Source organism: Psittacula echo, assembly GCF_963264785.1.
Source record: "Psittacula echo genome assembly, chromosome: Z".
NCBI classification, from domain to species: domain Eukaryota; kingdom Metazoa; phylum Chordata; class Aves; order Psittaciformes; family Psittacidae; genus Psittacula; species Psittacula echo.
In genome coordinates, this window is record NC_137742.1 from 14033670 (window position 1) to 14052866 (window position 19197).

At 35.2% G+C, this 19197-nt stretch overlaps 1 protein-coding gene across 1 annotated transcript in view; it reads left to right on the plus strand.

The window, feature by feature from the left end:
• The window catches only part of SPEF2 (sperm flagellar 2), a gene marked incomplete at both ends in the record, with an annotated part of 63478 nt that extends 57269 nt beyond the window's left edge, over positions 1–6209 (plus strand). The window contains 5 exons of the mRNA XM_080638263.1: positions 3788–4980; positions 5083–5300; positions 5384–5592; positions 5678–5801; positions 5897–6209. Coding sequence (XP_080494389.1) covers positions 3788–4980; positions 5083–5300; positions 5384–5592; positions 5678–5801; positions 5897–6209 — 2057 coding nt within the window. The remainder of the gene's footprint in view (positions 1–3787; positions 4981–5082; positions 5301–5383; positions 5593–5677; positions 5802–5896) is intronic.
• Between the last annotated feature and the right edge of the window lie 12988 nt (positions 6210–19197).

Here is a 19197-nt window from a genome sequence, read left to right on the forward strand (position 1 = left end):
AGTATCAGACAGAAGTATCTCATATTAATAGGTCTTAAACTACTAAAATTAGATTAATATAATTCAACCTCATGGTTTCTTTCACTCATTCATCCCTTACAGCGTTGCTACAAGGTGCATAACTTGCCTAGATCATCATCCAAACTTCAAGTCAGGAATTGCTATGGATTTATTTTTCTCAGTGAAAATTGAGGGGAGTAGGAATGTCTTTGTAAATTTTGATGAAAAGGAGATAAAATGGTAAAATTTTGTCATAGAATCTTAGAAACATAGAATAGTAAGGGTTGGAAAGGAGCTGAAGATCATCAAGTTCCAACCCCCTACCGTGAGCAGGGACACCTCCCACTAAACCATGTCACCCAAGGCTCTGTCCAACCTGGTATTGAACACCGCCAGGGATGGAGCATTCACAACTTCCCTGGGCAACCCATTCCAGTGCCTCACCAACTTTTGGTGCAGCCCAGGATACAGTTGGCTTTCTGAGCTGTGAGCACACACTGAAGCTGGATCATGTTTCTGATCGACCAGCACCCCCAAGTCCTTCTCCGCAGGGCTGCTCTGAATCTCTTCTCTGCCCATCTGTCATCTGTGCAAATTTATAATCTGAATCTTTATTCCAGTTCCTTGGTTTAAGGAAATTTTTTCATACAGTGCCTGCTGGCTGGTTTATCATTAAGAAATAGTGTCTTTTGTATGTCTGTGCCTTATAACTGAAGCATGTTGATTGCTTTTTTATCCTTGTGTCCCTTTGGATGTCACAATTCTGGCTCACAGGGTATATGTCTAGTGTATGCTTATGCTGCTGTCATTCTTAAATGCTCTTTTTTGAATGTTAAGTTTTCTGTTTTCAGTTTCAGTAGTGTTCACAATCTTAATTTCTTCATTAAGGCATTTTGTTTTTTTTTTTTTGTATTTATTTATTATGTTTCTGCGCTGCTTATGTAAACATAAGTGCTTGTCTATGTCACCTTGTGTATCACCGAATGATACTTTTAAAAAAAAAAAAAAAGAAAACAAATTCTACTTTGTGTAGCTTTTTCTACATTAGTTTTCCTTTTGATTTCACTGATGACAAACTTTTATGTGGAAAAGAGGTCTCTTCACAAGTAGTGCAGGCTAGCTTCCTTTTGTATTCTGTGTTCTTTCACAGAATTGTTGCCATTGCAACAAGTCACACCTTTTGCTCCTACTAGTCCATCTCCTGTTTCTTTCCATGTTTGTTAGTCTCATTTAAAAAAACAAAACAAAACAAAAAATGCATCCCTCCTCCCCTCGAAACAAAACAAAACAAAACCAAACCCAAACACCAAACCAAATAAAAAAAAATCCATGTAATCTTACCTCTGTGTTTCGCCTGCATAGCTAGGGTTCACTGGATGCTGTGTGTGGTCTGGAGCTGAGATTAGGCTGATTTATGCATGATGACCATAGAGTGGATAAAAGCTGGACATCTCCCTGTTTTTTCCTCAGCATGAGTGTTATAAGGGTCTTTCTCCTGTATCTTGGAGCAGATCTGAAAGCAATTTATAAGACCTTTGTAACTCTAGCCTACTGACAAACTTTGTTCAAATTTGCCATTCTAAAATTATCAGTGAGGGAGAACTGGCAGACAGACAAATTGATGTAGAGATGCACAGGCAACACAACTGCATAACCTTAATTACTTAGGTAAGCATGGTAAAAGTATACTTGAGAGAGGATTTGTAATGAGTATAATCATGGTTTACATGGGTTAAAGAGATGATCTGATGATTCATGACTCTTAGCTATGTATTTACTGTTTTCACACACTGTAAGATATGCTGTCTTTCCAAAGGTGCATACAACTGATCACTTATTTTATACATTTTTACACACAATGTCCCAAACATCTTTTTGTAAGGTTTAAATCCTTCTGTTTTGAAATGAAAAATTCAAAACTTGAAAAAGGTGGTATCATTGGAGATCCATTTTACAGGGAATCTCATCCCCGACAGTGCCTCACGGAATCTGCTCCAATCCCCATTTTTCTAATCAACAGCAAATTTCTACAGGTGCCCATATACCTCAAGAAGCAGTTATCACTACAGAGGTGTTACAGAGATTTTTTTTTTTCCCCTTTCATCCTCTGACTTCTGCAGTTGCAGATCCATTAATCTTGCCCCCCACCCACCCTTTTTCACCTTTTCTTGCAGTTTTCTGTCTGCCTGATATTAGAGACGGTTTTAATCTTTACCATATGTTAAGAATGCTTCTCCTTCTCTCTTTTTGGTCCTGGGTATGGTACTTGGGCATGTGTCAGGAAAAGCTTCTGTAGTCTAGTTGTTTCTGCTGTCCATGTGAATCACAGCTGCTACCTCAAATTTAAAGTTGTTTAGAAGAATCTCTCATAATGGAAATTTATTTAAACTGCTTATTCCTAACGTTTTTTAATAATGGCTTTTCAGGATGTTCAGAATAGAATGAGGCAGGCAAACTGTCATTTTTATGTCAAGGGGAACAAATTAGACAAGTTCTCACATTGTCTAATGCATATCTGAAAATTTACCCCTTTTGTAAAATAGAAAAGAGTGTGGTATAAAGACTCTCTTTCTTAAGACCTTTTAATGCATCAGAAATGACATTTCTTTCGATGATTAGCCGAATGTAACTATTAATTTTGTCTCTTCACATATACATTACAATAAGGAGGGGTATGAGTCAGATTGTTTTTAGGTCATTTGCTCAGTGCTTTTCTTCTGCTATTTCCCTATCAATAGATTTCTTGTTGTATTGCCTTAGTCCTGCATGGAATTTGTCTTAATTATTTGACTACTTTCTTTGCAAAGTATACCTTGTGGCAACAGCATACAAAAGGAACCATCAAATTACATTCAAAACCAGAAAATTCACTAGCTCTAGAGATAGAATTTTCAAAAAAGTCAGCTTATGGCATTTACTTCTACAAAATAGAAGAATGACCATCTTGAGAACAATTTGTGAAATTAATGCTGAGCACAATCTCAATACTTTGAGAATGTTTCAAATTTTAAGAACAAAATGTGAAGCTTCTCAAAGCATTGATAAAATCATTCTGTGGAGATATATATATAATAATTCTGTAGATATATTTATATAAAATAATTCTGTGGATGTATATATATATCATCATCCAAACTTCAAGTCAGGAATTGCTATAGATTTATTTTTCTCAGTGAAAATTGAGGGGAGTAGGAATGTTTAAATGTCTTTGTACATTTTGATGAAAAGGAGATAAAATGGTAAAATCTTCTTAATATATATATATTAAGAAAAGCCGGTCAGCTACATATGCCATGGAACATCTTAATGCATTTTGTGACACGTATATGATTATGTATTTATGGACTTGCTCCAAGTTAACTTTTCTGTTAATGTCAGGTGTTGTGGGCATTGTAATAGGTTTGTGACTTCAGTCATATGTTCTGGAGACATCCTGCCTGAAAGACCATTCTGAATTTTCTACCCTGTCACACTGTTTTCCTCTGTTTCTAAAATGGTATTGATGCTGCTGCACTTTACTGGTTGCATACTGTGACAAACTTCTGGTAGTCAAAAGGAAACTGGAATCAAAACTGACCATTTCTTACAAGGGTCCTAGGTAACCTCCAAGTGATTTAAGAGTAGATCTCAGATTTCCCTTTTCTCTTGCTATTTATTGCACGTCACAGTCTAGTCCCAAATTAACAGAATAAATGTAGATGAAAAAAGAAAGCAAAAGAAGAAAAAAAATTGATAATTTATTAAATAAAACCTATTTTATATTTAGTTGTTTCTTTTTGAATTATAGCCATAAAAGCACTGAAGCAATTCAAAAGAAAGAGTAATTCTTCTAGCAAGAGAGAAGTTGGTGACAGAGGGAAAGAAAAGAAAGATTTGGAACATCAGAGAACAAAGAGGAATCGCCAATTTCCAAAAATGTGGCTAACAAAATACTCCTGGTTAAAATATGATGGTGAAAGGGGAATAATGTTCTGTGCACCATGTCGTAAGCATAATGTAGATTTGGGAGAAAACAGTCATAATTTTTGTTCTGGCACTGATGATTTCAAGCTTGAATTTATAAATACACACCAGAGTAGTGAAGCTCATGCCTGGGCTACCTGCGTGGAAGCTGCCAGTACTGCTTCACGCCATACAGCTTCTGCTGAGCAGATGTTGAAGAGCATGAACTCCATAACATTAGGTAGAGTAGAAAATATTTTTAGAACATGCCATGCTATCGCTAAATCTGGTCGTCCCTTTACAGACCTTGACTGGACGTGCAAACTAGATGATATGAAACGAGTGGATATTGATTCTGTATTTAGAAATGACAAGTCAGCAAGAATGTTTATACATTTTATTGCTGAAGTGGAAAGAAGAGCTTTGAAAGAGAAACTGGAGAAATGTAAATTTTTTTCTCTTATTACTGATGGAGTCACAGACAGTATACTCAAACCGGCTGCAGTTGTCTATGTGCGCTTTGCAAATGAGGGAAAAGTCCATTGCCAGATTGTTGGGGTACAACCTGTTCACAAAACTAATGCTTCAACTATAAAAAATGCAATTGAGCAAACATTACAAATAAATCTTCAGCTCAGCCTGGCAAGCAAAGACTGGTCAAGAAAATTAGTTGGGTTTGGAAGTGATGGGACAGATGTCATGGTAGGAGAAAACAGTGGGGTAGCTAAACTTCTGAGGGAAATTCAGCCTTGTGTACTGTCTCTGAGTTGTTTTGCTCACCACCTAAGTCTGGCTTACAAAGAAGTTCTGAAAAATGTGCAGCTGTATAACATCTTAATCAGCCTCTTGAGAAATATGTATTACTTTTATCATAACTCACCACTAAATAAGAATAATCTGAAAGCCACATATGAAGCCATCAAGTTACGCCCAGCTATTCCGTCTCGCATTGGAGGCTCCCAGTGGCTTCCTCGTCTACAAACAGCTCTACAAATTCTCCTTAAAGGTTATCCTGCAATTGTTCTACATCTGAATAAGGTAAATAATTTAATATTTGGATGTAACGTAAGGAAAAATTAATTGCTATAGCTAATTTTGGTCAACATACCTGATATTTTCTTTTTCTATATTGATTTCCAGATTGAAAGAGATTCAACAGCCTCAAACCAGCAGAAAGCCAAAGGTTTTTTGCACCTCCTTCTGAAAATGGAGATAGTCAAGTTTTCTCACTTCTTGTTGGATGTCATCAATGTCCTCAACATTCTGTCATGTGTTATGCTGGATCACAACTCCTCCATTGCAGATATATTTGCAACCATACAGTTAACATTGGAAACACTCCACCTGTATCAAACAAGGTCTGGCATTTCTAACTGAACCATGATCTCTTAGAATATAATGAAAAAGTATTACATATTGGTTTGTATTCTATATCTTTCAGAGCTGGTCCAAAGGAACGCCTAATGGAGATTATTCAGCACTTTCATGGTTATCAGCTTATTGGAAATGGAAATATTTCAGCAGTACGAACTAAAGTACTATGTGGTTTGGTGAAGAGGCTACATGATTGTTTTTGCGATGCAAGTCAAGATGTTCTGAGAGCAACTACTATTGGAAGTTTTAAACTGTGGCCTAGCAAAATGAAACAAGGTGTAGAACTGTGAGAGTGGCTATTTGAAGTGCCTTCTAAACTTCTTAAAAGCATAAAAACATTTTTGTTTTGCCTCTGTTACAGAATTTGGTGAAAAGGAAGTGTCTGTCTTGATTAAACATTATGAAGCCATACTAGAAGCTGCCAGTGTGGAAACAGGTGAAGTAGAAACTGAATGGGGCATGTTGAAATCAGAACTGTATAACAGGTAAGAAAAAAAACTACATTTGTGTCTGTTTACTCAAAAGGATTATGGAAATATATTTAGTGATAGTTAATTATATTTTTTACCATGCTTTTTAGATTTCAGAACATCCAGAACTTGACATGGGATTCCGTGAACTTGGATTATTCAAAGAAGTATCCCAACATCCTGATGTTGGTAGATTTGATCCTAACTCTGCCGGCAAGCTCAGCTGAAACAGAGAGAGGCTTCAGTCAAATGAAACTCAGCATGATGCATTTACACTCTAAACTAAGGTCTGAAAGTGTGACGGATCTTATGATAATTCAGATGAACTCTCCAGATACCAGAAAGTTTGACCCCCAGAAAGCTATTCATTTGTGGAATGCTACTTGGCAGAGAAATAGAAGACAACAGGAAGGTGACAAATGATGACAAATCAAAGACCTGATTACTCCTCTTGAGTTTGATTTGCAGACTCTCTTTTTTATTTCATAGTCTTCTTGTGACATACATGGACACTTTAACTGAATACCTTGCATGGCTGATGAGTGTAAAATTTGGATTTTTTTCATAATGTATTATAATGTTAAAATGCGGCTTTTCTTTATGTTCACTGTGGAATCACCAGTAGGTGTTTACATTTATCCTTCTATAAACTGAAGACAATGGAGAAATAATGGAGTACCTTGTTACCTTGGCAACATTTGGACAGAGGGATGACTGTCCAACTTCTGTCTAACTGATCCTAACTTCTGTCTGATTGTTTATTGCATTTAGCTGAGTCATAATGCATTATAACCACTGGGGTTAATTGTAATCTCAGTCTTCAGTAGTTCGACAAGGTCCATTGACTCTGAAACCCCAGATTTTCTTTTCATAAATGTGTGAAAAATCAGTGCCTTACTTCTGTCAAATGACTGCTTGACCTTTGTAGCCTATGAAGTTTGGGTCGTACCTTCTCTCTATACCTGTGTGTGTTGCTCCTTTTTACTTGCTTGTGGATATAGTTTTAACATGACCTTTCACAGATTTTTGTCAGACTTGTTCTGCTGAAGGAAGTCCTTTCCTGCAGGTCCATTTTGCATTGGTGATTATTTATTGCACATATCAGTCTTCCCATAGCAAATACTCTTACAGCCAAAATATGACTAATATACTTCACAACTTCAGCCACTTTTTTCCCCTGTAAAAATGTTTGTAAGGACTACAATAAGAATGCCCTATCTTAATTTTTAATCTAGGAGTTGAGAATGAGAATTGTTTAGAGAAGTATCTGATTTCGTAATTTTACATGTTCTAAATGCAAATTCCTACTTTATAATTTCCAATCAATGTAAAGCACACCAGCAGAATATATTTCCAGCTTCAAGGAAAAAGCATTGATTATATCAAAAGATAGCTGAAGTGAAATCATTCATAGTTCTTCCAGCAGTGGTGAAGATGAAATAGAAATAATCTGAGAGAAATTTGAAGGTGAATGACCTCACATTATTACCTTCAATAAAAAACATGTCTAGTAATTGCAAAACAGATGCTATGCTATGCTATGCTATGCTATGCTATGCTATGCTATGCTATGCTATGCATACACATATATAGTCTTTTTCTGTGCATCTTGCATGTATATTTGTGCTACTTCTAGGTTTAAAAATTGTGTCAGAAGTAGAGTAGGTTTGAATTAATCCCTTGTTAAAGGATGTTAGTCCATTCAAGTAGAATTAATCTGTAAGGATGAGAAAAAGAGATCAGTACTGTGAGTTATATGCTTGTTTATAGATAACAAAAACTGTTTCATTATGTTTCACCTATGTCCTGGGTTCAGCAGTAGCAGTCATTTTTTCTCCTCCTTAGTAGCTGGTGCAGCACTGTGTTTTTGACTTTTGGCATGGGAACAGCACTGATAACATCAATGTTTTTAGTTGCTGGTCAGAATGTTTAGTCTGACCAAGGACTTTCTGAGCCTCATGCTCTGCCAGGGAGGAGGGGAAGCTGGGAGGAAGCAGAGACAGGACACCTGACCCAAACTAGCCAAAGACGTATTCCATACCACAGCACGTCATGCCCAGGATGTAAACTGGGAATTACCCAGAAAGGCTAGTTCACTGCTGGGTGGGGGCGAGGTATCAGTCAACGGGTCATGAGGTTTTGTATTCTCTTCCCTTGTTATTTCCTTTATCATTATTATTATTGGTGGTAGCAGCAGTAGTGATTTGTGTTATACCTTAGTTACTGGACTGTTCTTATCTCAACCTGTGGGAGTTACATTCTTTTGATTTTCCTCCCCATCCCTCCGGGAAGGGGGGGAGGAAGGGGAGGAGTGAGTGAACGAGCTGCATGGCTGGGTTTAAACCATGACAGTTCTTTTTGGCACCCAGTGTGGGGCTTGAAGCATTGAGATAACGACAGATCTGACAAGTGTGTGTCTAATCGTATTTGTGATAAACGTTCATTGTTTTGGATTTATTGCTGATTTATTGCTGATTTATTTATTGCTGATTTATTGGCTCTTCAAGTTGTTGGTTTTGATCTCACAGTTTCAACATGTTGTACCTTACTTAGAGCCGGTATTTGCTGTGTTAGTGTTTATCAGGTGGGGGCCTTGGGCTAAGGTTCTTGTTTCATTGTACTTTATGGTAATGACTTGTAATACGGGCAGGCTCCGGCAGCAGGGCGGGATGGACGTGGCTGTGGACTACCATTTGCATAGTACTGTTTGCAGACACCACTATTTTTTTCTTAGCACCATCTGTGTAGCTGCTCTATCATAGCACTTCTCTGTTATAATAAAGCCATTACACCCTGAAATTAAATTGATGAATCACCTTTTCTTACGATACAATCAGATATTCAAAACCAGTTACATGCTCTATTATATAAAACCAAATGCGTTAAATTGAGACAAATATCTAAAACCACATTGAGCAAAGTTATTTGATATCTTTTTAATGTGCTTATGACAGATTTCATCTCTCTGAGACTTTCTCATTCCTCCTAAGTACTTCATGAGGAGGAATTAGGTCACACCCAATTTGAAGTTTTTGAACTATTATAAGTTTTTGAGAACACTTTGAAATTGAGCCACATGGGGTATTTCAAGAGGAGGTAGTAAAGGAAAAGAAACTGCCCTACAGCATATCAGCAATTCTATAATTAATAGATAGAAAGTAGTTTAGCTCTGAAAGAGTCATTTCTTCACACTTACCTCAAAGGAAGAGAACTGGGCAGACACTGCAGATCACCTGACAGTGCTTCTACAGGCTTACAGCAATTAATACCAAATTTGCCTGAATACTGTTCTAGTATGTTCTACAATCCAAAGTTCTATAAATTGTGATTAGTGTTGTAGTCTCTGATCCTTCAATTCCATTTCAAACATTATCTCTTGATTAATAATTCAAATTTTTTAACTTCTTTGCTCCTCGAACACCTGTTAGATGTATTTCTGAAGTCATGTAGCTTCATGAAAAGTGACATGAGGATATTAATATTATTTTAGATTTTTTTTTTTTTTTCAGTAAACCAGAATTTTATTTCATTTAGGAAGACAGAAACTCATAGGAAATACAGGAACAGCATTTTCTGTTGTCATATAGGGAAATCATAGTAGGAATTGAACAGCTTAAACCATAAGCCAATGTGAGAGAAAAAAGTTATATTTCCAGAGTACTAGGGATCAGATGTGGTAAGGGAAATCTTTAGTAAAACATGAAATATAAATCATGGTAGCTGGGCTTTTCATGGTAAAATGCTAGAAAATTTGAGATGGCAAATAAGATTTAATAATTTTCCTGTTATTTTAATACAAAGTTTTCATTGGCTTCTTAGTGGTCCATAACTTATTCTCTCCATGAACCACTGAAAGGTTGCATGGTTCATTGAATGTTCTATGAAGTCTTCCAGTAATGCTACCTCTGTAAGGCAGGCTGTATTGTGCTGTCTGGAAATCATCTGATTCTTGTGGCTTGAGGTTCTCATCAAAATACAAGTCTCTGGTTACTTTAAAATTATTAAATCAGCAGTGCAAGGTGCTTCAGTAAATAGCACATGTTTTATCACACGGCGTTCTTTCTGAAAGTAGATAACACAAAATCCTTCAAGAGGTAATATCAGAGCACTGTTATCAGCTTCCCAGTATTTTTTGCCAGTTTTTACTTCCATGCTGAAATTTATGGTAGGACATAAGGCTTCAAGTCCAGGTGTTTCTCCCTTCCTGCTCTGCCAACAAACTTTAAGCTTCCCAAATCTATTCTTTTCCTTTTCTTTCTAAACTTACATATGTACTGGATTTCTCTGCTCCATTAAGATGTGCTGAGGGCATTACTTCTGGTTTTCCAAATTGAAGGCAAACATGTCTACAGAGATTGTAGACTATTCAAATTTGCAACTTGAAAAGTGAGTTTGGATAGTGACATTATGAAATTAATGTCGTACCACTTAAATTTTTCTTGATAAACTTAACATATTTCACTTCTCTACTCCACTTCAAAGAAAAGTTGTTGACCATAGAATGTGTACAGCTGTGCTTTTTCAAAAGGGCAAGTTTGGCTGTAAAAAGGAAAAAAAAAAAAAAAAAGTAAGTCCTTCCAGTATTTCACTTACTGTGTTGGCTGTAAAGGTAATCTGAAAATTTACTTTTTTGACGCTATTGCAATGATTATAACCTGACCAAATCAGCTTTGTCTCTCAAAATTTAGATAATTTGAAACTAATTTTACTTTTTTTTTTTATTTTTGTCATTAATGCAAAGATTTCCCAGTAAATCCTCACTAAGTCAGCAATGTCCATTTCTAAAAGAAAACACCCATATGAGTCTGTTAAATGTTGGTACACAGTTTTGTGTTATAATGTTGTGCATGAAATTTGAAGATTCTTTTTGCATATAAGCAAATCTATGTCTATCTAAAAAAACAAATAGGTTTTGTTGCACCTTTTTTTATCACATGATTTCTTTAAAATAAAATTGACTGAGCTAGTCATAATTCCCGCAAGACAATTCTAATAAGCCTTTTAAACTATTCAGTTTTGTTTCAAAGTCTAACAGACAACAGTTTGTGTTTTCCATCCTGTTCTCTAACAGGATGCTTACTTTCAAGAGTAGAAATAGATTTATGATTCATTAAAATGGCACAGTGAAAGAAAAGGTTAGTAGAATGTGTGTTTGATTTGTATTCATGAACTGCTCATTAACTGTCAGTGTAGACTGCACCAGTATGGGTTAGTGACCACAATGCAGATGAGGAAAGTATCAAAAGAATTGCAGTGTATTGGAATTTTAATATTTTCATATCAGAAAGGCCATGTATGTTTACTTTAATGAGAATTCTGTGTTTAGCTTGAATGCTGCTACCACTATCAATAGTACATAAAAGCAAAATAAAATATTTTCCCATATGGCCATTGAAGTAAAAAAATAGATTTCATCTAACAAAAAAATGTCCATTTAAAATTATATTTTTTTATATATTGACTTTCTTTTATTAGGTTTTATACAACAGAAAGAATTTATTGACATATTTATTAACATGATTAATTTAAATCTTGGAGCAAATTGCCTTCCTGATGCATGGATGAACTTAACACTTCCACATGTAAGTTTACTACTATTTTCATTTCAACTGAAGTGTTGGTTTGTGTAGAAGATGCAACATTGTCTTTACTATCATAAAGTCAAGAGTATAACTATTATAGGGTGTTATCACTTTTTCCCTAAAATTCTTCTGTTTCACTAGAGAAAGATTCTGGAAGCCACTGTGACAGAAATAAAATGCTTTTGTCAGCACTATGTTTGTTTTTAGTTTTCAATTTCTAGCAGTTCCTTAGAAACCACAGAAAAATCATTTCTAGGAGTTAAAAGGAGACTGTTTATGTTGTTCATTCCAAGACAGGAGAATAAAATCTCTAGCTGTATGACCTTAAACTTATTTATTCAAGATTTTTTCAGATTTAGGGACATGGAAATTTATAGTTTAATCTTGCCAAGTCTTCCACCAGTGAATATTCTTATTAATTTTACTTCCAGGTATTGTTGTTAAGCCTATAAGCCTATGGAAAGGTTTACTTGTTTTAGCATATTTTTTATCATTATTTCTGTCAGTAAGCCATGATTCACAGTAAGATTTTATTGGATTTTACATGAAGGGAAACAGCTTTATTCAAATATTTTGCACACGGATGAACAGCATGAGTAAACCATTTGAAAGTTTCTGAGCAGTGAATTCCCACTGAGTTTAGTAAAAACTAAGCAGAGCTATCATCATCAGTATATAAAAATCTAATCTTAGCACAGGAAATTAATTATAGGGGAAAAATATGAGTCAAACATTGTGTATTAATAGGTCACATGCACATATATCCCATGTTCTTTATTCTTTGAGAACTTTTAGTGCTTGTAAGTACTATTTTAGATTTAAAAACATATTTTCCTTCCTTAAAAGCACCATTTTAAAACAAGACTCTTAGATTTATGGTGAAAGCCAGAACTTACATATAAAAGGAAGTGCATGACTCGTAAGCTAAGACACACGTTTATTCTGTACAAGCTGTTCTGTGTTGAACTCCCCATTTCATAATTGTGTGACATAATAGAATTTCCAATCAGTTTTGGAATTATAATAAGCAGTACTGTACCTGCCAATCTTGGGGCAGTTGACATCTACAGTATTACCAAGTTGTTTCAGTCTGTGTTGCCTCAGGCCCTAATTCCTAAAAAAATATTGCTTCCTTCTTGAACTCCAGTCTGGAGCAAACCAGGCACTTCCCTTGACAAGGAAATCTGGCTACAGGGCAAAAGATAGTGTAGAAGTACGCAGTAGGGTCTCAACACACCAGTAGTGCAGAAATAAACTGTGCCAATTTTTTTCCTCTACCAGGTACAGCCTTTGCAATGCTGTGTCAGGAGACTTTACATGTATTTTATATGTGTTCTGTACCCCACTTTGCTACCCACATATTTCTTCAGTGGTAAAAAGACACATGCAGTGTCTTTCCACTACTACTTTTTTCTAACTGAAAATAATGCTGGAGCAGGGGAAAGCCATATGGTGTTCACCTGTAAGAGTAAGCAACATAGAGCCAAAGCACAGGCCCAAGCATTTACTAGATTTTGCGCACGTGCTGCTAAATTGTCAGTTCTATTTTTAGTACTCTCTCAGGTGAAGCACAGTTCAGGAGTTAGCATGTAGTAAGGGCTGTTGTTTCATAGGCAGTTTAGATATAGACCCCTCTTTAGAAAGCTGGAGTATTTATTTAGAGAGATATCAACTGCATGTACCAATTGGCCTCAGTGATGGACAGTGGTCTGTGACTTGTTTTGTTTAGTGATACATGTCCTTTACTCGTCTTTGAAATCTCACTGCAGACATCCTGTCCATCCTCACCAGGTAAAAGACCTAAGTATACATAGATATTGAAAGAGTATGTTTATGCATGTGTATTTGACAGTAGTAATTTTTTTTGGTTTTATAGTTACAAAATCTGGCATCTGCATTCTCAGTGAACTCAGAACTTACTGACTGGCGCAGATTCTTGCTAGCAGCAGCACAGCCTTGGCCAGTGCCGTCTGTGACACAACTTCTCAAAACGCTACACAGCTTCAAGTCTTTTGATGTAGCTGGATCAGGCTTTGTTACACAGGAATACTATATGCAGGTTGTAATTATTTTCTTTTTTGAATAGTATTCTTTCATTAAACTCTGAATTGAATGATGCATTATTGGTTTATTCATATTCAGAAACTCAGTCTGAATTTTAAATGTTTTGGGGTTTGAGGGTGCTTTCTAGTGTCTTCAAGAAACTGAAGGCCTAATAGCCATGTTATCCATAGCTCCACAAGTCAGGCTAATTAAGCTTACTTTTTACTTCCATTTCCTACTTCCTCAAAAGTAAATTTCAAGTGAAAATCCTTCCTGTTCAAAAGAAACTATGCTGTGAGCACTTTGACTACTATTAACTTATTTGACAGCATTGCATAGTTCACCAATATTTTTCAGGAAACAAGTTTCATGAAGGAGTACTAAGAATACATTTCTATTCCTTTAGCAAAATTCTGCTCATTAAATTTTCGCTTACTTTTACTTTAGATTCTTAATCATGTTTTGGATGACTGCTGGTTCATTCATTTAATGCATACTAGCTATATGTATCATATATTTGTAGATATAGATTTATATAGGTAGATATATATATGTCAGTTTCAGAATTACTGTCATTAATTTAAAACTTCCATGAGTGCCTGCCAAGCCCTACATACCCTAAAGTTGCAAAGAAACAAGTTTTGCAAAGCCAGAAGCCCCACAAAATGTGCAAGTCTATCTGCATCTGTTAGACTGATGCAGATTATTTATTGATGCAAGTTATTTATGGATGTAGTGATTTTTACTGAAGTGTTAGAGCTTAAAAATAAGCTAACAGTTACAAGACACTCAGACTGTGAATGCAAATTTCTAACACAGGATCCTAGTTCAAATATAATATTAACTAAGCAATATAATATTAACTGAGTGATTAATTAACTTCCATATTGGAGCTTGCTTACATTCATCTAATGATAGTAAATATGCAATGGTGTATGCAAATTTTTTTATAGGCTTATCCTCTGTTAATTTTTCCAGACTTTCAGTAGATTGATACAGTTGCTTAAAGACTAAAAAGGACTAAAAAGTTCATGAACACACTGGCAGCTCCACAGCTATCTTTATGAGAAAAGAACTGTATCGGTAGGCACATAACTTAGGTGCACAAGAGAACGTTATGGGAACCTCCACGGACTATCCAAAGCAACTCAGCATAACAGTCTGCATTGCTCGGAATTCAATATGAACCCATTCACATTGAAAATAAAAGTTGTAATGTCTGTCACCCCTATTTCATTTTTGAAATATGACCTAAATATTCTTCACTTAAAACCTCATGAAAACCCTGTCTATCTACTGTACATGAGTAGATATATAAGGCCCTAGAGTTCATGTTACTGACAGTACTGTGACTTGGAAATTTTTCATATAGAATTCTGAGAAGAACAAGAAGAGAATTTTTCAGACATAAGTAAAATTTAGTCCTCTAATTTAAAATTAATTGATGAGGGACATCTGATTTTTTTTTATTGCAGTATATGTTGTATCCTTTTTGACCAGTTTATGGCAAATTTTATGAGATCAATGCCTGTTTCATTTCTTTCTTATTAATTTCTTCCTTGAAAAAATGATGATTCACTTCCTGTGGTACATAGTGCACCAGAGAATTAATGAATCATTGCAGTGCATAAAATTAAGGAAAGAACAATAGCAGAGTTACCCGAAATTATTGTTTATCAAGTGTTATCATTGATATTATAATTATATCATCCACAGCAAACCATCTGATCTATTTCTGATAAAGATTTCAAAGACAACATGAAGTCTTTTGTCTTGTTACTAATTTGTTCAGTTTTCTCAGCTAACTCACATAAGGAAATAGCAGAAAACTAGCTTTATTAATTTCTTTTCCTTTCTGAAAATCTCTTGGAACTTCTTGTTTTGTTGTATTTCATTGTCTTGCTTTGTAAAGAAAAAACATAGTAATGCAATATTTTATATAATCAAGAATCTAGTAATTCACCTGAAATGCAAAAAAGCATGTTGCTAATGAAATTTATAGCTTTATTAAATATTTTAAGTTAATGCCTACACAGAAAGACTATTGCATCTCATTAACAGCTGTGATTCATGAAGATTTCCAATTATTTGAAGTATTTCATTTTAGTTATTAATATAATAGGGAACATAGATTTTTTTTCATATGTTAAAATCTTTCAATAAAAATGGCAACAAACTTTATTCTCTGTTTAATATTGAGACTTACGTGCATTCAAGATGTCATGAAACTATTTATTTTATTTTACTGTATTAACAAGAAACAATGACAGGCATGTTCATTGAGAATAACAGGAAGAACATTCCACTGGTAATTTGAGATGCTCCAGCTGGCCCCCCTGTCTGCATCTGTATTAGTAAACTACACAGTGCTAGGGAACACCCCCAGGTAATGGTACTCAGCTGTCCATACTTTGATGTTGTCAACATGTTAAACTTGGCTTGATTTAATATGCACGAGTTCCAAGCAAGTGAGGTTTTCTGTAGGCAGTCTGCTCATGGCCATCCTGTTTTAGAAGGTAAGATCTAGCTGGTATTTCATGTGTGTTTGGTCTAGGATTGGAGAGCTGGTTCTTGGCACAGCTATAGGTATAGCTCTGTAGGCATTACAGGACACTTTGTCTTCTTGAGAGCAAGCAAGCATGGGAAGGGCCATGACTCTGGCCTTCATCATACTGAGGTGTGTGGACAGTTTCTTCCAGAAGTATGGCTTGGACAAAAGCTATGATGTAGCAAAGAATACCCTAAAAGGATGAAACTAGAACACACATAGAACTTGTCATCATATTCTGTTTCTTGGGCAGCGTAGGTTTACAACTACCTAGCTCATTTGCACTTTTTTCAAGGGCATAGAGTCGCTCCTAGCTCACCCCATTTTAAGTAATTCCCAAAGTATCTGTTACAAAGTACAAACAGCTACTCAATTATTCTGGTGTCAATGTAAGTTAATAACAAATTCAGCTTGATTAAGCTCAGGAATTTAGCTCTTAGTTGCCTGTCTGTTGAACAGTTATAGAGGATGAAGACCAATGTATTTCACTGTGTAAAAATAAATTGCTTTTTTTTTTTTTTTAAATCAGGTTGGCTTATGGTTTAATGGAAATGAAGATGTAAGCATAACAGAAAGTTGCACAGAACCTTTGCCTTTAGATAGGCTAAGAGATCTCATAAAGGTAACTTCAAAAAACAGGTATTTTGAAAAGACCACTCGCTATTTTAACCTATGAGGTATCATTAAATGCTTCTTGGTTTGTTTTTTTCCCCATAACTGCTGCAATTTTTCAGTGTTTTTTAAGGATAGATGGTGCCTCAAAATATGATTTCCCTGTATAAAAACCTCAAATTTAGGAATTGTCCTTCAGTATTCTAAATCATAGTCTACTCAGAAAGACTTAATTTATTCCTGTTCTTCTTTGAACCACTTTAATTTTGCTACACAGTAACTAGCTTTGTAAATAATTGGAAGCAAATGATCTTTGCATCTAAGCTTGTGGAAGTCTCCAAGGAAGAAGGATGTAATAGTGTGATCTGAATACAAGAAAATGTTTTGGATCTATTTGTCATGATTTTCTCTTTGTTCTAGGAAAGCCCTCAATCTAGAAAAGAAAATATGATGATTTCTGTTTCCTTGAATAACATATTTTATTTATCTTGATTTACACAACCTTACCACATTTTTAAAGATAGTTTCAATTATCAGCAGTCATTACTTTATTTCATCTCTACAGTCATTGATTTCTGCTTGATGATGTTCCACTTGTAGAAACTAATTTATACATTTTTGTCCTTTTGTAGTTTTTCTTCAGTTTATTTGCCAATACCAATAAAGATCCTGCTCTGCTCAGCTATACTGAGATGTTACTTTATTTTGCCTCCCACTCTGATCCGGTTGAAGGTGTTTACAGAGCACTTAGCGTTGCTACTGGAACGTATATTCATAGAAAAGAAGCTTCTCTTCCATATGTGGTAAAATATTACAGTAAAATATTTGATAATAGTAGAGGTTCTTGGAAATTAAAAATCATCTATATTTCTGTATATTTCTGAGTAGCTCCAGTCCTTACAAGGAGTCCCACTGATTTCACAGGAACTCTGCAAATAGTTCACTGACTTTAGTAATAATACTCATAAGTATTCCTCCAAAAGTCTGAAAGCTTGCTTGCCAGATAACAATGAAAGTTTAAGATATTTTCTGGGAACTACTCCTTGTACAGAGGAACAGAGGACCCTAATCGTACACAACTAAGTCCAGCTATCAATCCTCAGGAATTAGACTGTAATATGGCTTACAGTATCGCTATCTAAAGATATAAAGCCTGATATAATCTATTTTCCACTATGTTGCTTTGGGGTATTTAGAAGTATATATACCTTTGTGTTATTTTCAAGTGTTTTGGCTTACCCATAAATCAGAAGGATCAATAATTATTTTATATTAAATAATTAAAAAATATTTTTAGAGCTGTGATGCATGTATTGCCACAACAAATGAAGCTTTTGAACATTTCTGGAGTGTCTTTTTATTTTTAAAGCCCCCAAACTGCCATTAGTGTACTGTATGTGTCAGTAACTTATTATTGAATTATGAGTAATTTTTTGAGACATAAAATTTGTATCAGTACACAGCTTTGAAAGAGCCTGCTCTTCTCAATAATAAAATGTTTCACTTTGCTGTCACACCACAGTGACTCTATCATTTGCTTAATACTTAAAATATAGTTGTGCTCTTCAGAAACTGTAGAAAGGGTGTAATTTTACCACACAAATTCTATCCATATTAATAATTATATTTTATTACTTCAAATGACAAAATATATTCTTGTACTCCCCTGTGTCTGCTTTTATTTGGCACAATGGAGTTTTTGTCCATGAGAGAGACTGAGTAGGACAATTTCTTTTTATGTTTCGTAGAAGAAGAGTACAGAATGCTTCCAATTAGATACAATGGATCTGAATAGTTTCCCATATTTCAGTGGAAAGTTCTAACTCTCATGTCATTGGATATAAAGCAACACAACTGTTCCCCTCCTCACTGTTTTCTGCCTGGTTTGATCTGTTTAGTCAGAACTTTTGTAAGCCTCTAATTACCTGCACTGGCATTATCACGTATGTGTCTACAACTTGTTAAGGCTGTGAGTCACTGTTGAAGGCAAAAAATTCCTTTCAATCTAGAATCCACAATATATTTGAGAAGCAAGAGTTATACCCCATCCAACCTGAGAATTTCTTCCTGCTTCGTTTTCCACTCAATGTATTTGCTCTGTGAACCCATGATATGTCCAACATATGTCTCACAATGTATTATACAGACTGGTTTTGTGCCTGATTAATTGGGAGTCCCTTAGAAACCTAGAAATATCTAAAAATTAGATGCTGAGTAGGCATCTTGAATGTGTGGATTCTCTTTGAAATTATAGTAATCTTTTATAGGTTGGTGCTCAGAATCACAGGGCTAATAGAGCATAGTTTTAATATTTCTTTCTTCTTGTGGCTTGTGTTTTATATCTGCGCACTTCAAAAATCATGTTGAATATGGAAAAAAAGAGAATTAAAAAAATCCTGTTCCACTGAAATGAATGAGTTTTCACCACTGGCTTCAGTAGGGCCAACATTTCATGCAGGGTATTTCACAACCACAAGGTGGCAAAAAGTAAATTATGAGTTGATATTGTGTTGCGTTTGAGTCAAGCTCCATCAAATAGAAAGATATACATCCCTGGAGACATACAGAGTGTTTTTCAGCACCAAATTAAGAAACTAAGCCTTTGTCTAACTGTGGCTGTTTACAT